We start from the raw sequence: 27916 nt of genomic DNA, 5'->3' as shown, positions 1-27916 counted from the left end.
CGCTATAAAAGTCAAAAAATATCGGAACAAACGAGACTGTTATAGAGAGATTTGACTGTACACCTTTTGGAAGACTTGTACTTTGTACAAATTATTAGATATGAATAAAACGGAAAGAATGGAGTCTCAAAAAAAGAAAGGAAACATAAAATCTAAAAAAATAAAGATAATTTAAATTTAATAAGAGCGAGCAGTTCCTATTTATTAACTTCAAAATTTTCTTATACCCTATTCAATCTTTGTTATAATTGGGATCCAAATTGTTATTGCAAATACAGTAAAAATAGTAGTACTTAGGACCCGTTTGTCCTTAATTTTTTTTTTCGAATTTTTATTTCAAAAATGTGTTTGTTTATGAAATTCTGCAAGCTTTTGGAATTTTTTCGAAAATGAGTTCTTCAAAAATTAAAATTTTCAAAAAATTATTTTCCCGACTCACAAAACTGTAATAGTTTTTTAAGTGAAATGCATGTCCAAACATAATTTCAAATACTATTTTTTAAGTTAACTTCAAATACTATTTTTTTTTAAATTTTTTTTTTTTTAAGTCCAAACGCCTACTTAGTTTTGAAAAAAGGACCCAAAAAGAACTTGAAGAATGAGGAAAAAAAACCTAATCCAAATCCTGACGTGTATTCAGCGTAAGTGAGTGTTCCATGTTCCAACTTTTTTCTAATACTTTTGGATCTCATTTATTAATTCTTTAATTCGAGATATAATGTAAACGAAGTGGACATCCGTTTTTTTTTGTCCGGTATTAAGGAGGAGCTACTTTCTAAGAACAAAAAAGAAAAAAATCATTCACATGAAAAAGGAAAAAGAATAGAAGCTATGCGTTATTTAGGAAATCAAATTTAATTACAATATTTTGGATTAAAATAATAATTAAATAGTTGACAATCATCTATATCATCATTTTTTATTTATTTATACAAAAGGAGTACAATTTACAAGTATTGAATTACAATGTAAAAAAAACATGAGATGTCTACTCCTTAATTTTTTTTTGTTGGGTTTTTTGGATTTTTCTCTTCAGCATGAGGTGTGCCCCTATAACAACAGTGTTGTCCAAAGCTGCTGCTGGCCGTGGCGCCGAAATCATTGCGCCTTTCTTTTCTTTTTCGTTAAACACTGGAAATTCTAAAAGTTTGCTTTGAACGGTCAAGATACAAGTAATTTATGAAATATGTTTTAATTTTAATATATTTTCTAGTAAAGTCTAATTGCTCTCTCTGTCCAAATCATGTGGCAATTGTCTTGAAATTACACACTACTTCTTACAATTTTTTTTAAGATTAGAATTCATTTGATTACTCATATTCTAAAACTTAGTTTGATAATCAATCTAACTAACTTTTAGGCCACTAAAAATTCCCTAACATGATACTTATATATACAGTACTTGTGTAATTTTGTCAATGTCAAATTATTTCACAATCAATTACGAGTAATTATTTAAACTTCTTTTATTTTTCTTTACTACATAAAATATAACATTAAAGAAGTTCTGTATTAATCCTTGTGCCTATAAAAATCATCAGGAAATTAGACCGACCAAAATGTATTTTATATTGCTTCAGCTTTGACTGTCACACACTCCGCATTTACCAACCCAAAAGATTTGTGAACAAAAATGTAAGAAATTAATAAATAAATAAATGAGATAGAGCAAAAATAAATACACCTCTCTCTTTCTTTCTCTCTCTCAATCAATATCAGGTTCTTCTTTCTCTCTGTATTTTTTCTCTCTCTCATCTCATGGTGATGGTATCATCTCCGCCACAATTTTTGTCGGAGAGCCGCCGGTGATCGGTGTCTTTCTCCATCTCCTCTACATTTTGATTCCGTCGGTAACCACCTTTATCTTGTTCATATTTCTCTCATTTTTCTTGTTTTGGGAAATTAGTTTAGCTCCGTTATTCTTCGCTGTAGATCCGTTTTCCATCTTTCGGTTTAAATTCCTATGGATCGGGTTGTTTATGGATCTGCTTAGATCTTTTTGTAAATTTTGATAATTCGTTATTGTCGGGTTTTTAATTATTAAAACCGGCTGTTGCGTAATTTTGTTTATTGATTTTTACCTATTTTGAAACGGTCTTTTGGATTTGGTATTGTGTTATCTTGTTTAATTTTTTTCCTTCTCTGATATCTGTATTTTCCATTTCTGTCATACCTGAAAAATATTCGCGCCGTTGCTAGTTTTCTTCCCCGATTTTTTCTCTTGTACGGAAAAGGTAGAGTTTGACCTCGTTAGTTTTCAAATCTATGTTAATTTTTCCTAGGTGGATGTTTAGGAATTTTGGTTTTCGTTTTTTTAGAAATATTTGTTGGAATCCAGCTGTGATTTTCAATCGGAGCTATTTCTGCTTTAGTATTTGTTATTGTGCTGTGACATTGATATTGAGCTGAAGTCGTGTATATTTGAACTGTTTGATTGGAGGTTTTGCCCCAAATATTATTTACTTTGATATGATTTATAATAAAGCGAACCTTTGTAGGATATGTGTTTAATGTTCTTGTTTTTGATACCATGTTGCTCAGGTGAATGACCTTTTGAGGTAATAAATAGTGAGCAAGCTTTTCTTGGAAATGGCTTCTGTGGGTTTAGCACCCACGTCGGGTTTGAGAGAATCCAGTGGCCATAATGCTGGGGTAGATAGGTTGCCTGAGGAGATGAATGACATGAGAATCAGGGATGATAAGGTCTGCATATTAAAGAGCATAGACTTTTTGTTTTTTGTTTTTTTCTTTATTAGATCTTTTATTTTTGTGGCGATTGTGTTCTCCTTTTCCAACTTTATTCACCAGATTTAATTGTTTATTTGTAGGAAATGGAAGCAGCAATTGTCGATGGTAACGGGACTGAGACGGGCCACATAATCGTGACAACTATTGGTGGTAGAAATGGCCAGCCAAAACAGGTAATATGCCATGTCTCTCACTTTGATGTTTGTTCCTGTTTGGTTCTGTTGGTTGTGGAGAAGTTTGGTGGTTCCGGCTTTCATCTTCTTGAATTGATGATTAAGACAATTGAATTGATTAGGGGTAGACACATGCTCTTATTACAGGTCAAATTGTAAATTGCATAATTTCAAATGGTCTTTATGGAGTAGTTGCTTTTCTTATTCATGTTCTTTTCTGTGGTGGAAATGATTGCAGACTATTAGTTACATGGCTGAACGTGTTGTTGGACAAGGATCATTTGGAGTGGTGTTTCAGGTATTACTTTATTTTCTTCATTACACGGGTCATCATTCATGTATGCCTATCAAAATACGCTTCCTACACCCATGCGAGAGCTATAATGTGCAGAATTATGTGATTCTCTGATTTGGTTACTCAGGCAAAATGCTTAGAGACTGGTGAAACTGTTGCCATAAAGAAGGTTCTTCAAGACAAGAGATATAAGAACAGGGAGTTGCAGACCATGCGTCTTCTTGACCACCCTAATGTTGTCTCTCTTAAACACTGCTTCTTTTCGACAACTGACAAGGATGAACTATATCTTAACTTGGTACTTGAGTATGTCCCTGAAACTGTTCACCGTGTTATCAAACACTACAATAAGCTGAACCAAAGGATGCCATTGATACTTGTGAAGCTTTATACATATCAGGTAGTGTACTCTTTTTTGTGAGTTGTCTCCTTGTGAGGAACGCCAAATATGAGATCTCAGCAAATTCCGTTGTACAAGAGATTGTTTTTCCTTTTGTTTTATAAAAAAGGGCATGTTCGGGAAGACAGTATTGGTAAATTGCTCCAATATTTTTCTAGTCTTTTGCTTGTTTTGAGGGATGGGCTAAACTTAAAAAAGTTCATCCAACCGCGGTAATTTTAATGAGCAACTATTTTTACACAGTTACCTTGTTGTTTATGTACTTGATAGCTCTTGATTTTCTTGAGGGGGTTGTATTTTGTAATATAGCTGAATTACGAGATGCTGTTTCCGTGTGGCAGATTTTCAGGGCGCTGTCTTACATACACCGCACTATTGGAGTGTGTCACAGGGACATCAAACCTCAGAATCTTTTGGTATACCCATCTATCCCATTCTCTTTTTTGCTTATTTCCCTTTAGCTTTTGGTTAAAAATTGTTGTTGCCCGTAACCCTTTGGCTGCAACAACAACAACAACAACTACCACCCATTGTAATCCCATAAGTGGGGTCTGAGGAGGGTAGGATGTACGCAACCTACCCCTACCCTAGTTCGTAACCCTTTTGCTGCAATTATAATATTTATTATTGTGAATATAATATATATTATTATTGTGAATATCTAATACAAGGGTATGTCGTAGTGGTCGATGAAGTGGGCTAGAGCCATGAGGTCTCAGGTTCAATTCCCCGTGGAGACAAAAAACACTAGGTGATTTCTTTCCATCTATCCAAGCCTTGTGGATAGAGTTATCTGGTACCTGTTGCTGGTGGGAGGTAGCAGGTATCTCATGGAATTAGCTAAGTTGCTCGAACTCGGGTGCGGGCATCCGATACGGGCACGGATCCGAGTGTCGGATTCGGCAAAATCTAAATTTTAAGATTCGGGGGTGCGGATCCAAGTATGGATACGGGTGTGGGGATTCAGCTAAAGAAATTCAAAATTAAAAAAAAATAGAGCTACGAAGAGAAAAAGAAAGCCATTCAAGGCCTTCCACCAACTCTCCATCTATATCGCTGCTACTGTCTACCGGAAGTCCGAACTCAGAACACGACTCCTTGAATTCTTGGTTTTTCTGAAACACAAAGCAGCAAATATGAGACAAAAGTACTACAATATTGAAGGTATGCCATTTCCCATGTCTTAAATCTGCTTTATTTTTAATTTTGAGAAATCAAAATCTCAATTTCCCCCCAAATTTGTCGATGGACTTAAAGTATCCGAAGTTGACCAAATCTGGGACGTATCCCGCTCCCGCACCCGCTCCCGTGTCGAGACGGGTGCGGCACCAAAAACGAAGAGTCCGTGCAACTTATGGAATTAGTTAAGGTGCGAGCAAGCTGGACTGGATATCATAGTTATCAAAAAGAAATTATTGTGAATATCTACTCCAAATATACTGGGGAAAAAAGCTGTATCTTTGATACGTGAAAGTTTGTTGATGATTTGGTTTATGGAGAAGAGTAATGCAATTTGGTTGATTATTACTTCTAAGAGAGAAGGAGGATTATTTCAATTTCTTATGAATTCTCTTACAAAGATAGTAGTAATATGTGAGATCGGACTGATAGTAACATAGTTGGCGCACTTGTGACTTGTCCAAAAGAAAAGTTTTTGGTGCACCTGTTATGGGCTTATCTAGACAGGCAATTTATTCTGCTTTGCTTGCGTATGATTAAAATAATTTGAATCAGCTTGCTAGCTATTGCTTATCCTACTTATGGGCTCCTGAGGGGATTGCAATCTAAAGAAGACTAAAAAGAAGCAACGAAAGACGAAATACTTGATGCGACTCGAAAATATAATAGGAGAACCTATATCCCTGCACTTTTAATTGTCACAGAATGATGCAAATTTTCTTCAGAATTTGAAAGGAAAGGTTTTATTTATTTTGCTTGACCTAATTACCTTTCTCTCAAAAAGGTTTGTTTTCCTTGACCTATCGTTTCTTATGACCATTGAACATGTATCAAATGCTATTAAGAATTATTTGTGCTGCCCCTTCCCATCTCACGCTTCTCTCTGGATACTAAGCAGCCATGGCCTGTACTCTTTTTGGCAGGTGAACCCACATACCCACCAGGTCAAGTTATGCGATTTTGGGAGTGCTAAAGTTCTGGTGTGTTTCCATTTTTGCTTGTCTCTCGTCCATCCTAACATTGAGTCTATATGGTGTTTTTCTGATTGTATATTTCACTCTACTTTTTTGGCAGGTTAAAGGAGAACCAAATATTTCTTACATCTGCTCTAGGTATTACAGAGCACCTGAGCTCATATTTGGTGCAACAGAGTACACTACTGCTATTGACATCTGGTCTGCTGGCTGTGTCCTAGCTGAGCTACTTCTTGGTCAGGTAGGTTGTTACTTTCTCCTATTATTAGCCTATTATGACCATGTTCTGTATTCATTGTTTTACATGGACAATTCTCTCATCTCACTCTTTTCTTTCTCCCATTTCAGCCTCTGTTTCCCGGTGAAAGTGGAGTTGACCAGCTTGTTGAGATCATTAAGGTAATCTCCTTTTTATTTGATTTCCTAGTCTGCAGTCCCTTTCACTTTCTTTCCATGAGCTTTCTGTTTTTTTTTGTGCTGATGTTCAGTCATTGTCATTATTTCTTTGATGAAGTAAATGATATCACTAAAGGATGCTAATTAAAAGAGTTACAAAATAGTGTTAGATCCAGTACATGAGTTTCTAAACTAGGTCCAAGGAGCTAACGAAATCCAAAAAGTTAACACTATTTACAGGGGTAAGAGAGTACCAGCTGAACAAATTAACTAAGCACCTAGCTTTCAAAGAGTGAACTGGAGTTGAAATCCCACCAAAGCACCTACCATTCCTTTCATTCCAAACGCACCAAAAAATTGCTGCAGGAATCATTCTCCAGTTATTAGCATTCTTGATATTCGAGAAATCCCCGAGGGCCAGTGGGGAATGGTTAAAAACGCCATAGATAATGGGCCTGGCCCTCTATTCTTTTCTACTTAAATATTAGGCTATTGTTTGCAGCAATGTTCAAACCCGTGATGTGCGCCTAACCCGCACATCACGTGCTTTGTTCTTACCACTAGACCAAAACCATGGGGGCCTGATGTGTTCATTTATTTTCTCTTTCTTTTTGGGTTTTCTTCTCATTTATTGCATCCAATCGTGCTTCTTATAGGCCTTCTTCCTGCCTTTCTGTTTTGGCATTGTCAATTACTTGTCTTGCAATGTTGTGCGGAAACCTTTGTGTGATTTTTAGTGCCAAATTACTGCCTTCCACAACTGTTTTTTTGCGAATGCATTTTATCAGGGAGATAGTAGCTTTTTCTGGGGGCTGGTTCAGTACATCCCTATCAATTTAATCATTTGAGGGGAATTCCTTAAGATGTAATAAGGGAATTAAAAAAAGAAATTAACAGAAAAGGTAAGGGACTAAAGTCAATATACATACAGATTAACCTGTTTTTCAGTTTGAACACTGCTTCCTAGCTGTTCTTTCCACGGTTTGATATTAAGGTGAAGATCCACCTCTTTCGAACTGCCATTCAACCAAGCTTAAGGTTATTATTCTTATGATTTGTGAATCGAGTAGCCCTGAGGATGGTGGGATGGGCTTTTTGGACCAATTATAGTGTAGATGAGGCCACCCACCAAAAAGTTGGAGTCTGGTTCTGAAATTGGAGACTCTGACCTGAATAGTTTGTAATGCATCTGGTTCTAGAAATATGAGATTTTGACCTGAATAGTCTTTACCTGCCAATGATTTTGGCCTCTACTAGGGTGCGTGTTCTGGAAATAGAGGTTCTTATTCTGTGCTAAGTTCAGTTTGTCTAACAGACATAGATTCTAGATTGTAATTCAAGGAAGGAGCTTTTTCTGGATGTTGAGGAATTAGAACTATGGCATACATGTAATCTGTTATTCTGCTTGATGTAACAGTTTCAGATATGGAATTGCTGTAACTAAAAAGAAAGTGAAATAGAAGTATCTTTTTTAGTGATAAGGCAGCTTTCTGTATTATTGACATTTCAATTGCTGTCTTTTATAAATATGGCTAAGAAGATACACAACCTTTTGTATGGCCGTGTTATTTCATTTGTTCTCATTTTTGGCCTGATGTTGATATTTCCTCTGCCCAAACTATATATATCTCCCATTATATTTTGCAGGTTTTGGGCACTCCTACAAGAGAAGAAATTAAATGTATGAATCCCAACTACAATGAGTTTAAATTTCCTCAAATTAAAGCTCATCCATGGCACAAGGTACGTGAAATACAACTTATCATAACCAACTCCTTCATCGGACTGTATATATAAAGCAACAAGTCAGTTATAATGTTTGATTTTCAGATATTTCATAAGCGCATGCCTCCAGAAGCTGTTGATCTGGTCTCAAGACTGCTGCAGTACTCTCCTAACTTACGCTGTGCTGCTGTAAGTATACCACAATTGTTTATTTGAGCCAATCTCTTATGCCTCTGTGTACTCACTGATTATACATGGGTCATCTTGCTCTATCTATGTTCAGTGTTGAGCATAGTGTGATATTCTAGACATCTTGTAAATGATTAAACATGAACAATTTTTTCGCTGACAACCATGGCATTCTCCCTTCTCGTCTTTATGCCTTCATATAATTTCTTGAAGAGTACCAATCACAACAAAAAAATAAAAAGGGAATTCTTGAAGAGCAATGTTATGGTTAGTCAAAGCAGAACTTTTTTTGAGACTTCAGGTTCAAAATACCACCATCTGATGAGTAGATGCAGTGCATGCATTATTTGGAAGGATGTGATCACGGATCCTTCCATTGTTGGGACGGGAGTATTTTGTTGATGTGCGTTGTGGCTTGGTTTATTACTTAATATCAGATATCTCGCCAACAGAGTAGAAGTATAAGATGTAGGTGTTTTGGGTTTTGAAGCTGTGTACTTTTAGGCATCACGAGCAATGTTTCTTCCACTCATTTGGATACTTGTTTGTTTAAATGGTATGTACAGAATAACTGGCCTTGCTTAGTTCTCTCAATGAAACTTTATACATTGCTGAAGCTATGGTTTTCATGGTTCAAGGATGGCTATACTGAGTTTTTGTTCTGTTAGATCTTTCAATTTAGTCACACTGTTAAAATGATATGCATGGCTTGGTTCTGGAGTTTGTTCATTGTACAAAGCATATATATCTTTGTTTCTTTGGGTGATCATGTTGTAGTTTATTTTGCAATTTTACAAGAATTCATGTCTCGTTCTAAGTTGTGATAGGTGTATAAATTTTGAATGCAGTTGGATGCCTTGACTCACCCCTTTTTTGATGAGCTTCGTGATCCCAATACACGCCTGCCTAATGGACGTTTCCTTCCTCCCTTGTTTAACTTTAAGGCTCACGGTATGTTGCTGATTAGACTTCTATCAGATTGACTTCATTTCGATAGTTGAAATTGAATTATTGAAACTGTTTTTTCTTGTCACCAGAGTTGAAGAATGTGCATGCAGAGACATTAGTGAAGTTGGTTCCAGAGCACGCCAGAAAACAGTGCCCCTCCCTTGGGTTATGAGTTCCTGCCTAATGATAGAATAATTTAAGTGTACCCTTTGAAGCCGTGTTTCTTCTCTGTATCAATTTGTTTTTTCTTTCCCTTATCCCCCATGTATCTGTTGTCCCTTTGTATTATTATTATTGTTGTTGTTATTATCTTGTTTTGTAAAAGCAGATGTAGGGAATTGATCTTTAACAAATACCCGATCTTCAAATTGTGTTCCTTTTACCCTGTTCCTGTATGTCCTACGCTTGTAACATTATGTGGTTAAGAATTAACAGTCTTGAGTGAACATTATTATTATGGGATTTCAAAGTGATGGTAGGGTGACGGTTGATATGGCCGTTTCTCTCGCTTGTGATATTGGCATATGTCACTCCTGAGATACTTGGTATTTTAACGATTGACCGACATTTGATTTTGTTGTCCCCAGCGAGACATTATTCAGTACAGCCTGCTGACATGGTTGTCCGATGAAATAGAATTTAGCTTTTATACATTGGCAGTGTAACACTTTTATACTGTGTATTTTAGTCAGTCATAGCATGTTTACATGCCACAAAATAAGTGTCACTATAGTCAGTTCCATATCTTTGTATGTCATTTAATTTGATGTTGTAAAAACAACTGTGCACTATTAATTAGCAGGAGTTTAACTCTATCATCGACTAACTGCTGTGAAATGGCGGATGTACGGAGTACTTTTTTGTTCTCAATGGGTCAAGTGATTTCTCCAAGTCTTTGTAAGATTTCAGAAAAGCGTTGAGCCACTCAAACGGACCCAAAGATTGGTGACAACTGGTGTTAGTATATTGTAAAATGGTGGTTAGTGCTATGTTCTTCAGATTCAGCTGGGCATCGACGTCATGAGACTATGCTATTCGAAATGATTGTGTCCTTTTTGTCATCTTAACAGCATATTAAGAATGGTATTTACAAACTGATCGAGTCAAAGATGATTCGTGCTTTTGTTATGCCAATATTGTACCATCGAAATCACCTAACTGAATAATAATAATTAATAAGTAATAAATACTACAATGTTATAAAATAAAAACTGTAAAGTAAAGACAAGTATAGAGAGAAACTGATATATTATTCAAACTTCAAACTTATGTACATAATGAACTGAAAACTCCTCTGTTTATAGAAGAAAGGAAGTATCTGGGAGGCTTTTCAGGAAGCAGCTACGAGGCTTTTCTTTAGCTGCTTGTAAGTTGTTTGCATGAGCTGCTTGTAACCTGCCTGTTTAATAAGAAGTTGCTGCAAATCATTTCATTGAGCTGCTTGTAGATAAACTTCAACAGAGTACTAAATGGATAATCTTTTTCAGGAAGATTATCTAGAGCGGAGTAATAAATGGACATCCACAATATAATTATTTTCATAACACTCCCCCTTGGATGTTCATTAAAAGGTATTGTGCCTCGTTAAAACCTTACTAGGAAAAAATCCTGTGGGAAAAAATCCTAGTGAAGGAAAAAGAGTACACATATTTAGTAATATGCATTGCTAGCTGCCTCATTAAAAACCTTATAAGAAAAACCCTGTGGGAAAAAACCTTAGTAAGGAAAAAAGAGTACATCGCGTATTTTACTCCCCCTGATGAAAATCTTGTTTCAAATATTTGAGTCTTCGCATTCCAATCTTATATACCATCTTCTCAAAAGTTGAAGTTGGTAAAGATTTGGTGAATAAATCTGCCGGATTGTCACTTGAACGGATTTGTTGCACATCAATATCACCATTTTTCTGAAGATCGTGTGTGTAGAATAATTTTGGTGAAATGTGCTTCGTTCTATCTCCTTTTATAAATCCTCCTTTCAATTGGGCTATGCATGCATCATTGTCTTCGCATAAAATTGTGGATATTTTCTCACATTCCAAACCACATTTTTCTCGAATAAAATGAATTATTGATCTCAACCATAAGCATTCCCTACTTGCTTCATGAATAGCTATTTTTTCAGCATGATTTGAAGAAGTTGCAACAATAGATTGCTTTGTGGAGCGCCATGATATGATAGTACCTCCACATGTAAACACGTACTCGGTTTGAGATCTAGCTTTATGTGGATCAGATAAATAACCTGCATCTGCATAACCAACAAGATCTGCACTATCTTTGTTAGCATAAAATAAACCCATATCAAGAGTTCCCTTTAAATATCACAATATATGCTTAATCCCGTTCCAATGTCTCCGTGTAGGAGAAGAACTATATCTTGCTAGTAAATTAACAGAAAATGCTATGTCAGGCCTTGTAGCATTAGCAAGATACATTAGTGCACCAATTGCACTGAGATATGGTACTTCGGGACCAAGGAGTTCCTCATCCTCTTCTGGAGGTCGGAACAAATCTTTATTCACTTCAAGTGATCGAACAACCATTGGTGTACTCAATGGGTGCGCTTTGTCCATGTAAAAGCATTTTAAAACCCTTTCTGTATAGGCAGATTGATGGATAAAGATCCCGTCTGCTAAATATTCAATTTGCAGACCAAGACAGTTTTGTCTTTCCAAGATCTTTCATCTCAAGTTCTTTCTTAAGATATTCAATTGCCTTTTGGAGTTCTTCTGAAGTTCCAACAAGATTTATGTCATCAACATAAACAGCAAGTATAACAAATTCTGAAGTCATTTTCTTTATAAAAATGCATGGACAAATAACATCATTTATGTAACCCTCTTTCAACAAATATTCACTGAGGCGATTATACCATATGCGCCCAGATTGCTTTAAACCGTACAAAGATCTTTGTAATCTGATTGAGTACATTTCCCGAGATTTTGAATATGCTTCAAGAATTTTAAATCCTTCAGGGATTTTCATGTAAATTTTATTATTAAGTGACCCGTACAGATAAGCTGTAAGCACATCCATTAGATGTATTTCAAGCCTTTCACGTAAGGCTAAACTGATGAGATATCGAAATATTATGGCATCCATAACGGGTGAATATGTTTTTTTCATAATCGACTCCAGGTCGTTGTGAGAATCCTTGTGCAACAAGGCGAGCCTTCTATCTTTCAACTTCATTTTTATCATTCCTTTTTCGCACAAAAACCCATTTATAACCAACTGGCTTTATACCAGCAGGTGTTTGGACTACTGGTCCAAAGACCTCTCTTTTAGCAAGTGACTTCAATTCCGATTGAATTGACTCTTGCCATTTTGGCCAATCAGATCTTTGTCGACATTCTTCGACAGATCGGGGTTCAAGATTCTCACTATCTTGCATAATGTTAAGTGCAACATTATATGAAAAAATATTATCCACCACTATTTCAGATCGATTTAAATTAATCCCATTACTAGTAGAACTTATTAAAAGTTTCTCACTCACTTGAGTCTCGGGTTCATTGATTTCTTCAGGAATCTCTAATCAGATCTTGGGTCTCTTCAGGAGATCCCTTCATAATATCATTTTGATCATTTGTCGATTTTCTTTTTCTAGGATTTCGATCCTTAGAACCCAAAGGTCTACCATGCTTCAGGCGTGCTTTAGGTTCACTAGCTGTCATGCTAGTAGATTGTCCTGCTTGGACATCAATTCGGATAGGCACATTCTCTGCAGGGATATGCGACTTAGTTATCCTTTTCAAATCAGTAAATGCGTTTGGCATTTGCTATATTCTGTAAATGGATGATCTTCTGGACCTCCTGATTACATATAGGGGTACGTGGATCAAAGTGAGATAATGATGAAACTTTCCACACAATTTCTCTTTTGATTTCCTTTTTCTCTCCCCCTAATTGTGGAAAATTTATTTCATCAAATCGACAATCTGCAAATCGAGCAGTAAATAAATCTCCCGTCAATGGTTCAAGATAGCGAATAATAGAGGGTGATTCAAACCCAATATATATTCCTAACCTTCTTTGGGGCCCATCTTACTGCGATGTGGTGGTGTTACTGGCACATATACAGCATATCCAAAAATTCGTAGATGGGCAATATTTAGTTCATGACCAAAAACTAATTGTGACGGAGAATATTTATTATAATGTGTTGGTATGAGACGGATAAGTGATGCTGCATGCAAGATAGTATGGCCCCAAACAGTAGTTGCCAATTTTATTTTCATAAGTAGTGGTCTTGCTATCAATTGCAGCCGTTTAATAAATGACTCTGCAAGGCCATTTTGAGTATGAACATAAGCTACAAGATGTTCAACTTTTATTCCAACTGATAGATAGTAATTATCAAAAGCTTGAGATGAGAATTCTCCAGCATTATCAAGGCGAATAGCCTTTATAGGATAATTTGGGAATTGTGCCTTGAATCGAATTATTTGGGCTAATAACTTTGCAAACGCCAGGTTGCGAGATGATAGTAGGCAAACATGAGACTATCTTGAAGATGCATCTATTAGGACCATAAAATATCTAAACAGCCCAGGTTGCGAGATGATAGTAGGCAAACATGAGACTATCTTGAAGATGCATCTATTAGGACCATAAAATATCTAAACAGCCCACTTGGTGGGTGAATAGATTCACATATATCCCCATGTATATGTTCTAAAAAGGTAGGGGACTCAATGCCAACCTTCATTGGTGATGGTCTAGTGATCATTTTGCCTTGATAACAAGCATCACAAGAAAATTCATCATTTGTAAGAATCTTCAGGTTCTTTAATGGATGCCCACTCGGATTTTCAGTAATTTGTCTTATCATTATTGATCCACGATGGCCCAAACGGCCATGCCAAAGCACAAAAGTATTTGAATCAGTAAACTTCTGGTTTATGATAGAGTGTGCTTCAACTGTACTAATCTTTGAATAGTATAAGCCAGAAGATAAAGTTGGTAACTTTTCTATAATGCATTTCTGGCCAGAAATATTCTTTGTAATACAAAGATATTCCACGTTCATTTCATCTATTGTCTCAACATGATACCCATTTCGGCGGATATCTATAAAACTCAACAAGTTTCTTCGGGACTTGGAGGAGAATAATGCATTGTCTATAATAAATTTTGTTCCCTTAGACAGAAATACAATAGCTCTTCCGGACCCTTCAATCAAACTTATATTACCAGAAATTGTAGAAACATTTGCTTTTTCCTTATGCAAATAAGAAAAGTATTTCTGACCTTTGAATATGGCATGAGTTGTTCCACTATCAATTACACAAATATCTTCATGATTGGTCTTTGATCCAAACATAATTTGAGGATTATCCATATTCTTCAAAATGACATAAACAAAATAAATATGATAGTAAACATTATTATCAAAGCATAACTTTTATTTATGTACAACAATTACATAACCATACTATCTACTACAAATAACAAAAATTAAAATATTTACATTTCTACAGATTTACTACCGATCACATGACTTGTTTCTCCTTCTGGGAGTGCAAAATAATCAGTTACATCCAAATGTCCAAATGCATGAAGTCTAAATTATCTTCAGAAATAAAATTTGCTTCAACATTTTACTCTGTCTTTTTCAAGGAGGCTTAATACAGCTCAACCAGGTGCTTTGGCGTACGACATGTACGTGACCAGTGCCCTTTTCCTCCACATCTATAACATGCATTTTCTGGCTTTGCTTTTTGCACCGCTTCGTGCTTTTGTTCCTTTCTTTTTCACTGCTGGTGGTGAGGAGGGTTCTTTGGTGCATTGTTATTACCACGATTAGAGTTTCCTCTCCAACCACGGCCATGACCACGACTGGGGCCACGTCCTCTTCCATGCTTAGCTTGGTGGAAGTTCGTCTGATTCACTTCAGGGAATGGACAAGAACCAGTAGGTCGGCTTTCATGGTTTTTCATTAATAGTCCATTATGTTGCTCGGCTATAAGAAGATGTGAGATAAGTTCAGAATACTTTTTAAATCCCATCTCTCGATATTGCTGCTGCAGGAGCATATTCGAGGCATGAAAAGTGGTGAAAGTTTTCTCCAACATATCATGATCAGTAATATTATCACCACATAGTTTCAATTGGGAAATAATTCTGAACATAGCAGAATTATACTCACTGATAGATTTAAAATCTTGTAGCCTTAGATGAGTCCAATCATAACGTGCCTGTGGAAGAACGCCCATCTTCAGGTGGTCATATTTATCTTTCAAATTATTCCACAGTATGACTGGATCTTTAATAGTAAGATATTCCATTTTCAGGCCTTCATCAAGGTGATGACATAGGAATATCATTGCTTTGGCACGGTCTTGGTTTGATGCTTGATTTTTTATCTTTGATGGTGTCTGCCAGACCCATCGCATCAAGATGAATTTCGGTATCAAACACCCAAGACATGTAGCTTTTGCCCGATATATCAAGGGTTACAAACTCAAGTTTAGAAATATTTGACATTATTTAGAAAAAGAAAGTTCGTACCTCTGATACTTTCAAAGTATTTTCTCGAGATGACAGAGTCTCGTGCTGATAACGTGTTATAAAATAAAAACTGTAAAGTAAAGACAAGTATAGAGAGAAACTGATATATTATTCAAACTTCAAACTTATGTACATAATGAACTGAAAACTCCTCTATTTATAGAAGAAAAGGAAGCATCTGCGAGGCTTTTCAGGAAGCAGCTGCAAGGCTTTTCTTTAGCTGCTTGTAAGTTGTCTGCATGAGCTGCTTGCAACCTGCCTGTTTAATAAGAAGCTGCTGCAAATCATTTCATTGAGCTGCTTGTAACCTGCCTGCATCAGCTGCTTGTAGATAAACTTCAACAGGGTACTAAATGGATAATCTTTTTTAATAAGATTATTTATAGCGAAGTAATAAATGGACATGCACAATATAATTATTTTCCTAACATAGATTAATTTGTAAAAAAACAGTGGTTTTATAATTAAGGAGACCAAACCGGAGTCTAAACGAGAAAGACCTGAAAACTTATATTCCCAGGAATTCGAAGGCAAGCATATAAAACCCCTTACTAAAAATGCCGTTGGGGAAATACTACTGCGATTATTGCGATAAGGAGTTCCAGGATACTGCAGCGGCTCGGAAGCGACATCTTCAAGGCGTTCAACATCAGAGAGCTAAAGCTCTTTGGTACGACTCTTTGCGCAGTAATTTTCTCCCTTTTCTACTTCTTAATTATAGTTATTTCTTTCCCCATATATGCAAGTACTTCTTCTGCAAGAGTTAAATGGCTTTTTTGTGGGATAGCAGATCCTCAGTTATATAACGATCCTGATTCGTTTGGTAAAGGAGTCTGCAATCACTTTGTTCGTACGGTACTGCTCTTACCTTTGTTTTAATATGCAAAAATTCTGCAATCTTTTGAGATACGGGAATTGTACTAATTCCTCATCCTGTTCGGGATTTTGGTTGTTTATTGTACGGCAATTCTGAATTAGCGTGATGGAAGAAGGAATAGGATTGATAAATGACCCAGTTTGATGCATTTCATTAATCAATTAAACAATCTGACTACATCTCAATCCCAAACTAGTTGGAGTCAGTTATATGAATCATTCCTATCCTTTATCCGGAGACCATATCATATTTTGAGTCCTTATGCCATAGCTAACCTATTGCAGTCGTCTTCCTTTATGCGAGATTGGACTGGCTATACTTGGGAGTTTAATTGATGCATTTCATAATTACCAATAAAAAAAGAAGAAGAGAGATTATTGCATTTTAAGATAGGTTGAAATAGGATTTGAGGCTTTCTGGGCCTTTTTTTTGTAGAAAAAAATATGGTTTGCTAAGACCTGTCAGCATGGCAGAATACCGTCAAGTTGTAACTGGAGCTTTGGCCTTTTGAGTATTATACTCTACAACATAAGTTTGGTAACTCTAAGAATAATTTACTATAGAAGGTCTAGTAATTTGGTGGTTATGAGCACAAACGGGCATAACGTTTGTTGCTTTACTTCACCCACCTGAATTTATTGCTCAAGGTCAGATGACACTTCTTATATTGTTAACTTCAACGTGACGCATCATTTACATGTTGAAAGAGTAACTATAATGGATAGGGGATGGTGATGTCTACACCCTAAATTATATGTGTTTGACACCCTTGATTGGATAATATTGTTGATCATATCTTTTACATGTATCAAAGGGGTATTGCCAGTATGGGGACTCCTGCAAATATTATCATCCCAAGCAAAACTCTCAAAATGTGCAACAAACGGGAATTCCTCCAGGTATCTTTCTTGCAAATTTTGTGTATATTGATATTCAATATTTTACTTTTAATCAACTAATGCCTTAAAATTAGAACTATATTGAGTATCACGCTAGCTATTTCAACTTACTGGCCTCCCAAAGTATTTTAATTATTTACTTGGACACAAGTACTTGCGTTTGTCTAAGAAGACTAGGTTGCTGGAAGACGGGGTAGCCTCAGCCACAGAGAAATTAAATTTATTATCCTAAGGAATTGGATTAGTTTATAGACTGTCCGCTACCAGGTGAATTTCAAAGTGAAACTACTATACAGCAAGTTGTGAGTAATTATAAACCAATGACAAATTATGAGGTTATTCGCATGTTAGGGAAGAATAACTGTCCAACTCCTGGTGAATTTCTTACCGTAGACTATTGGGGTGTCAACCTGGACAAAGCAAAATTTTCACTATCACTATTTCATTCCGATCAACAATCAGTTTCATACTTATCAATAATCAGCTTTCTTCATAATGAACTAGATATTAATCTGATTTTGGCCTTATCACTTGAAAGAGTATCACACTTCAGTTAACTCTTTTCTCCCTAGAATAATTAGAGTGTTTTTACTAACAATTTCATTTAACAATTGATGATGTCAAGAAATTCTTTTAAGAAGACAAAATATTTTCCTTTTGGAATCGGAAGGGTCTGTGTAAGAAAGTTTGTCAAGAAAGTGTTCTGGATTCAAATTACAAATATGTGGGTCAGTATATCCTGAAACACTCTAATGGTTTTTGGGGTTTTTTCTTTCTGGAAGAGAATTGGAAAACTGATGGAATGCAGTCAATGATTGATGTAGTTTGCTTTTTCCTGAAATACTTGTCTTAGTCAGCTCACCAGAAACAATTTCCGGAGAACTCATCTGAAAGATGTCCTATTTTTGTCAGATGTTGTAATACTCTCAAAGGGATATCTTAGGAAAGTAACAGAACTTTTGGGAACCGTAGCTTTAAAGTAGATCTGGGCAATCAATCTTTGTGAATTTCTTGGAATTGGCAATCTGCAGAAGTCAAGGGGCTTATCTTGTAATGTTGCAACTTCCTCATTCAAGAAGTTCAAAGTTTATATACAACAACAACAACAACAACAACAACCCAGTATAATACCACTAGTGGGGTCTGGGGAGGGTAGAGTGTACGCAGACCTTACCCCTACCTTCAATAAGGCAGAGAGGCTGTTTCCAGTAGACCCTCGGCTCGGAAAATATAAAAGAACAACTACAAGTATATCAATCGAAAAACCGGAGCAAAAATACAAAACTAACAGTAGGTACGATAATCAGAAAGCCGAAACGAAAGCAACAACAAGTAATAACAGAAGTCAAGGGATACGACAATACACAGACACGACAACGCTCGGCTACCTATCCTAACCCTTTACCTTTATTCTCAACCTCCATACCTTCCTATCCATGGTCAAAGTTTATATCCCAAACTTTTTTAAGATTTTGTTTTTCTGTGATTTTGGATTTTCATTTCTTGGAGTATTTCCAAATGATTGACAGACCAGAATTAATTGTTAAAGTTGCGAAGTATTAATTCTTGATATAGATATACTATTGAATTTAGAGAGTAGTTGATTGCTCATCTCTTATGTATTTGAATAGCTCTGGGAAGAACTCAGTGCTTGCAACTTTTGATTTCGTTTTCTTTATCAAATTCTCAGGAACAACTACTAGAGAGGGTATTCACTTAAAGAGTGTACCAAATAGTCAACCTTTCGGTTCAGCATCTTTTCCAGGCAAGCATCACTTCAGATCTAACAGTTTTTTTTTAGAAAGGACTTGAGATCTAACCTTGAAATCCATTGTGTTTTGATGCTTTCCATCCCACAATTAATCATCAGCTGATGTTCTTGGTGTTTTCTTTTTGGTTATCTTTTATTTTTCAAAATAAGTTTAATTGTGATGTTCTTGGTTGTAGCAGGTGATGTGTTCAAAGAAAATGCCGGAGCAAAGCTGGGCAATCTGCCTCCCTCTCTAAGGCCTCCGCCAGAGGGTGGTTATCCACCTCTCCCTTTTGTTGACTGGGGATAAGTCTGCCACCTCATTTACTACTCTTGTCAGATATGCTTTAGAGTAGGTTGATTGAAACATGATGATTGCTCAAAATATAAGTACTGCATTGACTATGGAAGATATAGATGACTGCAATTTCAGCTGAGTGATGTGCAGTTAGAATCAGGGGATATTTTCTGTCCGTATGATTATTTTATCATTTTATGTGCTCTTAAATTTTCCTGGTATTGACTTTGCTTATCTTTAGCTATGCTCTTGCTCGGCTATCATGATGCTTTGGTAATCGTGGAACTTGTACCTGATTTTGAAAGTCTAATAATCCAAGAAATTTGAATGGATATTGGTAGTAAGTATAGCTGTTGTCATCATTATTAACTAAGATCCTCTTCTATAGGTTTCGTATTTTCTTTGTTGATATGACTGAGGCTAACTTGAGATTGGAAAGTATAGATGCTGATAAATTATGAAATACCTTTCCCCTTCTCAAGTACAAGGTCCTCTTTGTGTACATTACATTGCTGTGGAAGAATCTTTTACTTATGTAGGTATTTATGGTATAGTCCAGTGACACCGAAAGAGTATGATTGTATGAGTTTTCAAAGATATTGGTTTTAGTTTAATTATAACCTGGTTATTTTATTTTCATTGGACTTCAGCTTACCTGTTGTTCATATTGGAAAATTTGAGTGTGCTGGCTGGACAAAATGCTCAACATATTTAGTTGCAGAAGGCTATTCTTGCACTTTTTCCTTTTGCCCAATAACTAAAGTCGAATAGACGTTGATTTTGGAAGGATACTGTGATTGGGCCTGTAAGTAACTCTACCTTGGGTGCAAGATGTGGATTACTAGTTTAATTGCTTGACTGTGGTCTTGGTGGCTATCATTTATAGGTTACAAATTAGATGAGTTTGAGCAGCAGTGTTTGGATCTTACAAGTTGTTGATTTCAGAATAGATCAGGAGAGACACTACGCATTTTTCGTTAATAAGTTTGTAGAGAGGGTGAGTTCAGTCCAGTCCTACTGCGTTAGGAGTGATTAGTTTGGGCATTGTAATAAAGCCTAAGGTGTTTTCATGTTGACATTTTACTTTTTGTATCTAATGAGATTGGTTCCTTAGCTTAGTTGGACATCTATACTGTTGGTACAATTACCTAGAAGGAACTATTATTTTGAATTGTCTGAAACACTTCTGGATCAATTCTAGAGCTTCTGCGACACATGAAACCAATATCCTATGATGTCTTTTTCCCATGCAGTGCTCTCTTCATCTCGAATACCTTATTTTATTTTATGGATTTTTTTCTTCCTAAAACTTATTTACTAAAATTGTCCAAGTTTTGTATATTACCCGTCCTAAACAAGTATTTTTTATAATTTATATACAATCCAATATTAGTGCCTTAAATTAAGAGATTCTTTGCTTGGTAAAGGGAGTAACGGAAAGGAACGAAGTTCAAAGTGTCCTTCCATCTAAATAAGACTTTTTCTAGTTGCGTGTTATCTATTTTAAGCCATAACTAGTCTATGGAGTGTGTCCCATATGAATTAGTATAAACTTTTAAACTATATAAATAATATCAAAACATATGTAAGTAAAGAGTAACTGAAATTTGAAAGGAAAGTACAAATAGTATGTAGTTACACATGATCAGTTGAATTGGTATAACCTTTTTCTTATGTAGTTCTAATATATCAAAAATTTTGGTGTGTCATTTTTTTTTTTTTTGATATTTCAACAACACATAGTATAGATGTGAATATGAGAACGTCATCTATGTTTATAAATGCTTCATGTTTTAAAGTTTGCATCTTGTCTTTAAGAAACTGTAGCCTCCTCCTTTTTACGTTCACATACCTATTTTGTAAACGTTGTACAAAAATTTGACCAACGTATGTCGTCTTTAAGATGTCTAGTATGTCATTATTAGTTTCATGATGTTCATTTTGGAAAAAAATAATAGTTATTCGTGATAGAGATAGTTAATAATTATATTACTGATATTAGAAAATTTAATCGATCTATAAAAATAATAAATTGCATATACAAGTATCCATTGTTTGATTTGATTATGAATAATTTTGTCTGATTTTGACAGAAGAATATGAGTTGAATTGTTTAAACACAAAGTAACAACGACTGAGGTTACAATCACAGTCACCGACTTAAAATCCTAGATTTGTGCGTCGCCTGGCTAGATAATGAAATTTCAGGACAAATAGCAAACAACTTGAATAGTTGATGTATTGGAGGTGTTTATCCCATATAAAATTTGTCATAAGTACGGAAATAGAAAAGACACATTAAAATCATACTAATTTTTCGGCACGTGTATGTCAAAACTTGTAGTGTACGGCATTGTAAAATTATCAATATTATTAAAACAAAACTTTAAATAAATTATTACGCATGAAAAAATAAAATACAAGTTTCTGATAATGCATGATTAATGATGTCGTCATATAGTAGCGTGTTTGTTGATGTTAAAATGATTGGATACTGTCTCGCGCTTACAAGAACTTGATATAAGCTGTTCAAATATGTAAAAGTTGTTTAAAAATAATGGATGTAAATATGTAAAAAAAGTATCCAAACGATTCCTCAAAGAACTAATAATTACGTATTGCATCTTAAGTCTATATCTTTTATATTTCTCAAAAGTTTCATACACACACACACACACACATATATATATATATATATATATATATATATATATATATATATATATATATATATATATATATATATATATATATATATATCACCGTCTCCCCTACAAATTCATTATATATTTTGAATTTTTTTTAAAAGAAAAGGAGTACTGTAAATATCATATTATTATGTACCTGATTATGTGATTGAGAAATGAAAACTGCACAACTTCAAAGTAAAATCTGAAATAAAAAGAAACACATAAGAATTAGTTGGTAAACAAAACTCAAGAAAATTTCATATACTAGAGCAAAGCAAATGAAAGAGAACTACAAAAGGACAGGAGGTAAAGAAATGATTACCAATCCACAATATATATGTAAAGGAATTAGCTGTCTAAATTCGTAACAGATGAAAGCTAAGGGATCAATGAGTTTTTTTTTTTCTTTTTTGGTTTTATTGCATCATTTAATTTAATTAAATGATTAGAAAACTAAAATAATAACTGATCTTTACGGTTTTGAATACTTGGAATTGTAAGGTTGTGTGTTCAGATTCAATTTACGTTAAACCAAAGAGGTGACAAAGGATAAATTAAATATTTAATTAGGAGTAGTTTAGTCATAGTAGGAGAAGTGAATGTGGAGCATTAAAATAGGACTTATGAGCTTCTTATTCACTCATCCTTTTTAATTAGGATTACACAACGCAGTAAATAACTTAAATGCTCCTGAACGTGATTAACCTTCATGTAATTATAATATTACTATTTCATATTTATTATATAAAATGTTTAATGTTTTATTACATTTTACTTAAAATTAATTTATAACATGGGCAAAATAGTAATCCAACTTAGAAAATATGAGCTTCTCACTTTTAGTATGATATAATGATATGATATGATTGACACAACTATTCTCTTTGCCATAATTATCTATTTTAAGAAAAAAATAATATATTGTACGACAACATACAAATTAAAAATAAATTTCATATAAATTTAATGCACAATTTGATAAGTGGTCCAAATCACACATCTATGTGTATGGGAATGATAAGTGGTCCAAATCACACATCTATATTATGAGTGTTTGCTTCTTTTTGGAGATGATAATATTGCTAATAATCAAATTAGCTAAATATATAAAATTAGGGTGATACTCAAGGTCTTGGTACTTAAATATCTCCAGACTCCAATTAAATAATGCTCCCGATTTAGTTTAAGCACTTAAGTGTTTTTTGTGTCTTACACTACATTTCTAAATGAACCTACATTTCTAACTTAGGAATATTCTAGAGTGTTAAGCACTTAGATCTTATTTTATTTTACATGAATGTAAGTGTTATTTTCTACTAATGAGTGATGCACTATCAAACTTTATCATTATTTATCTCAATCGTGTCCATAAAGAATACTATCTCCGCCACTCCAACAAAGTAAACTCCTCATTTGTAGTACCAAAAATCAAAGTATGCATAAGGTAATGTCAGCACAAAATTCCAAAACAATATGTATCAAAGCATGCTCTGTAATATATTTGTTTCTTGCAAGCATTCAACAAAATGCTTTCTTTTGACTTTGTAAAGCCAATCTGAGATAATGGGATTTAATATGAAGCAAAGAGTGGTCCTATGGCTATAAGGAGTTTTTATCTACTCCTAGTGGAACTATATTTTGTTAGACGCCCTAAATCCATCGTCCTAAAAGAATTGAAAAAAAAAAAAAACTAAAGGAGTTTCTTTAGTGAAACTCTGTAAGGAAGTTTTTAACTAGGTGAAAGATTATTAAATAATTAGAGTAGTTTTTTCCCCTAAAGTCAAGATTCGAGAGATTAATTTCTTAGAAAAATTAACAAGGAGCTGATCAAAAGATAGCACTATATATGAAAATTCAGATAGATAAGTCATTGGTCATTTTTCGGTTAGTGTAATCAAGCAGACAAATTTGAAAATTTACCGACCAACGCAAATGCAATCTTTTTGCTATGTGACCACTAAAAATTGTTATCCAAATTTCAATAGTGTTCCTAACTGAAAACTAAAAGAATATTCTCTGAGGTAAATTTATAACCATACACTAAACTATAGGAGGTTCCATCAGCATAACTGAAAGAAGAATTGCCTATTGGGCAGTCTCACCAGTTTTGGGACCAAAGAAAGTGGGAAGTAATGGGAAGAAAACGTGGGGTTCTTTAGATTATCACTATTATGATTATCTCATACCTACCCACCCCCAACACCAGCTCCCAGTACTCCTTATCTTTTCTTTGTTCAGATTTAACTTATACTGTATATACTAATAGCGTAAAAAAATATTTATCTTATTAGTGTATTTTAATAGTAGGTAACTTGTCTTTCCTATAGCTAAGTTAGTAATTCCATTTCTTATACTGTAGTTATCTTTTAGGTGATTAAATAATATACATATTTTTTATACTGTCAGTATATTGGAGTTAAATATCTTGAGCCGAGGGCAGAGGCAAAGCTACCTTATGCGAAGGGGTGTCAATTGACACCCATTTGTTAAAAAATTACATTATGTAGCTAGATAAAAATTTAATTTTTATATATATATATATTATATGTTGATTTCCTTTATTTTCTTTGTGTGTTTACTTTTTATATTTGACCCCCTTTAGTAAAATTCCACCGAAAATAGCATGTTTACCTTCATAAGGTAGGGTAAAGTCCAAGTACAGTATACTACTCTCCCCAATACTCTACCCGTGGGATTATACTGGACTTGTTTTATATATTGGAGTTACACACTTGTTCAAGGGATATCCTCCATTTTTCCTCAACCAGAAAAACCATTCTGGAAATGGAATTGGTCGGTTTTAATATGATTAAAATAATGCCGACCATGCAAAGGAACCCTTGTTCCACTGAGAATCACTTAGTATAAAGGGGATATTCACTTTGAGAACTTGTAAATACCATACTCATCAGCAGCAGCAGCAAACTGAACTACTTGCATAGTCTTTCAACTTGTTTACAAGTGCTCTTTTCTTTGGTGGTGGTCACATTAACAACTTCATTTTTGTTCTTTTTTTGACTTCCAAGAACGTGGGTGCCTTCCCTTATATCCTTCACCTTCTGAAAAACCTAGTCTTTAGCTTCTTTTTTTACCTACTGATAATGACAAGAAAAACCTACTCATGAACTTTGAGTATGGCATCTTTGATTTAATGATCAAAGGCATGATCTTTTAAGCCTAGTGAAACTGACATTATTCTCATAGGACTTAGGATTAGCCAGGGGTCTACTAAAACAAGTAGCCAAATTGTTTTCCTTCACTTCCTTTTTTGGTTCTATAAATTCTCTGTTTCAATTAACATCCTAAGATCTAGACACAAAATATGGACTTTACTAAGATTTTATTCTTGATTTTTCATTTTATCTTGCTTTCCTTTGTTTGTTCAGTTCATGGTAGGCTTTATGACTACCCGAACGTGCCCCGTTTTCGTGCATTGTCACAAATTTCATTGCCACCTTCCCCTGCACCTGAGGGTGCACCAGAAACTAACAATGGCAAGAATTCAAATGATTCTGCAGCCATTTTCAATGTGTTATCTTATGGTGCTGTTGGAGATGGTGTGACCGACGATACACAAGCGTTTAAAATGGCTTGGGATGCTGCTTGTCAAGTTGATTCAGCCATTGTATTAGTTCCCTATCACTATTCCTTCATGATTCAATCCACAATCTTCACTGGTCCTTGTAAAAGTGGACTAGTTTTTCAGGTAATGTCGCTAACTATTTCAATATTTACATTCTTTTGATAATTGGTGAAGTGACTAATTAATCTGATGGTGTAGATTGAAGGAACCATAATGCCACCAGATGGACCTGATTCATGGCCAAAAAGTGTCAGTAAAAGACAATGGTTAGTCTTTTACAGAATTGATGGAATGTCAATGCAAGGTGGTGGACTTATAGATGGCAAAGGTGAAAAATGGTGGAATCTTCCTTGCAAACCTCATAAGGTAATTTTCTTTATCCCTTTTGTTTTTTTCCAATAATAAGAGTTGAACGTAAAACTTTCCACTGAGCAAATTAACTTCCTTTCTAATGTAAAAAAATCAATGCAACAGGGAATAAATGGAACAACTGCACCTGTTCCTTGTGACAGCCCAGTGGTAAGTTCCAAAAACACACTATTTTGTTCACTGAATGTTTATTTTGTATTATACATTCACTGATTCACTGAATGTTTATTTTGTACAGGCTTTAAGGTTTTTCATGAGCTCAAATTTGACAGTTCAAGGACTTAAAATCAAGAACAGTCCATTTTTCCATTTCAGATTTGACAGTTGCCATGATGTTCACATTGATTCACTATACATAAAATCACCATCTCTGAGCCCCAATACTGATGGAATTCACATAGAGAATACCAATGATGTCACTATACATAATTCAATAATCTACAATGGTATTTAAGAAAGTGATAACTTATTCTTTTTCTATGATGTTTCTTCTTATTCTCTTTCTAAGCACTTCCCATTTGTCTTTGTAGGTGATGACTGTATTTCAATTGGAGCTGGTTGTTTCAATGTTGATATAAGGAACATGACCTGTGGTCCTAGTCATGGAATAAGGTATATTCAATTCTCTGCAACTCTGAATATCACCATCTTTTTATGTAAAAAGTAACAAGCAAGTTTGCAACCACATATATAACCTTAAAAAATGGCACATTAACTAACAAAACTGCCAGAGTGAAAGAGGTATGCCCTACCACTACTGTACTAAAGTAGAAAGAACAACACTTTTAAGCCCATAATAAGATGTCTACTCTGTCTTTCCTCTTTCCCTTTTTCCCAAAATCTTGAAAATAAAGACTCTGTCTTTGCATAATTTTCAGCATTGGCAGCCTAGGCATTCGCAATTCGCGGGCATGTGTGTCGAACATTACAGTTTCAGATTCAACTATTAAGCATTCAGACAATGGTGTTAGGATCAAGACATGGCAAGGTGGATTTGGGACAGTATCAAAGGTTACTTTCAACAACATTAGAATGGAAAACGTCCGAAATCCGATAATTTTAGATCAATATTACTGCAACAACAACAACAAGAGCTGTGCAAATCAAACTTCAGCAGTGTACATTTCTGATGTGATTTATTCAAACATAAAGGGAACTTATGATGTGAGAAGTCCACCAATGCGTTTGGCTTGTAGTGATAGTGTCCCTTGCACAAATTTGACTTTTGTAGATGTGGAGTTATATCCAGCTCAAGGACAGAAAATTATAGAACCATATTGTTGGAATGCTTATGGAGATCTTAGGAGTCTTACTATTCCACCAGTTTTTTGCTTGTTGGAAGGCAAACCTCAGTCATTGCCAAGTAATGATGTTGATCAGTGTTGATAGATTTGCTAAGAATAGAAAGTTGTATAAGATGTATTATTGTTGCATAGAAAAAAGATACTAGTATGATAATCAATATGTATTAAAGTTTTAGTTCTACTAATATTGTTGCAGAGGGACTAAAAACTAAAGTGTAAGCATGTATCCCTTTGTTAATGATATAAATATCTTTTAAACCATGGTAATGCTTTGTTAGTTTTAGAATATATTCTTTTCCATTTGGATTTAACTCATTATACGCTAATAGTGTAAGGAATTTTTGACTATCAATGCATTTTAACAAATGGTAGTAGGTAATTTATCTTATTTCTCATATAATTACAAATTCTAATGGTTATCGGTAATGTAATTCTTTAATATAACTAATATAATATATCGTTTGTCTTTTTTCTCATTTTCTTTTTCTCTAAATCAGTTATTATAACAACTTATATATTATACATGTTTTTTCTTCTCTTTTTTCTCCTTTTCAAATTTCATTTATTATTATTTTCAATTTTTTCTCCTTATTTCCTATTTTTT

At 34.7% G+C, this 27916-nt stretch overlaps 3 protein-coding genes across 4 annotated transcripts; all 3 read left to right on the top strand.

Annotated features, from left to right (window-relative positions):
• Nucleotides 1-1657: 1657 nt before the first annotated feature.
• On the top strand, nt 1658-9478 carry LOC107778566 (shaggy-related protein kinase NtK-1-like). 2 transcript variants are annotated; one of them, XM_075238579.1, is made up of 13 exons: nt 1658-1850; nt 2542-2703; nt 2829-2921; nt 3160-3219; nt 3344-3616; nt 3958-4032; nt 5719-5775; nt 5870-6010; nt 6118-6168; nt 7813-7908; nt 7996-8079; nt 8928-9030; nt 9117-9478. In XM_075238579.1, the coding sequence occupies exons 2-13, from the start codon at nt 2590-2592 to the stop codon at nt 9197-9199; spliced, it is 1230 nt and encodes a 409-aa protein (XP_075094680.1). In that variant the 5' UTR covers nt 1658-1850; nt 2542-2589; the 3' UTR covers nt 9200-9478. The 2 variants fall into 2 exon arrangements, with proteins under 2 accessions (XP_075094680.1, XP_075094681.1); XM_075238580.1 differs by having other exon boundaries at nt 1683-1846.
• A 6544-nt stretch (nt 9479-16022) lies between these two features.
• On the top strand, nt 16023-19696 carry LOC107782466 (zinc finger CCCH domain-containing protein 3). The gene is made up of 5 exons (XM_016603351.2): nt 16023-16229; nt 16333-16397; nt 17234-17318; nt 19009-19083; nt 19269-19696. The coding sequence occupies exons 1-5, from the start codon at nt 16100-16102 to the stop codon at nt 19376-19378; spliced, it is 465 nt and encodes a 154-aa protein (XP_016458837.1). The 5' UTR covers nt 16023-16099; the 3' UTR covers nt 19379-19696.
• Nucleotides 19697-24800: 5104 nt separating this feature from the next.
• LOC107782467 (polygalacturonase At1g48100-like) lies at nt 24801-27577 on the top strand. The gene is made up of 6 exons (XM_016603352.2): nt 24801-25762; nt 25838-26005; nt 26114-26158; nt 26247-26454; nt 26539-26620; nt 26887-27577. The coding sequence occupies exons 1-6, from the start codon at nt 25379-25381 to the stop codon at nt 27392-27394; spliced, it is 1395 nt and encodes a 464-aa protein (XP_016458838.2). The 5' UTR covers nt 24801-25378; the 3' UTR covers nt 27395-27577.
• The last annotated feature ends 339 nt before the right edge of the window (nt 27578-27916 follow it).

Source organism: Nicotiana tabacum, chromosome 19 (genome assembly GCF_000715075.1).
Source record: "Nicotiana tabacum cultivar K326 chromosome 19, ASM71507v2, whole genome shotgun sequence".
NCBI classification, from domain to species: domain Eukaryota; kingdom Viridiplantae; phylum Streptophyta; class Magnoliopsida; order Solanales; family Solanaceae; genus Nicotiana; species Nicotiana tabacum.
Note: the sequence above shows the minus strand (reverse complement) of the source record. Positions and strands in the feature narration are given on the sequence as shown.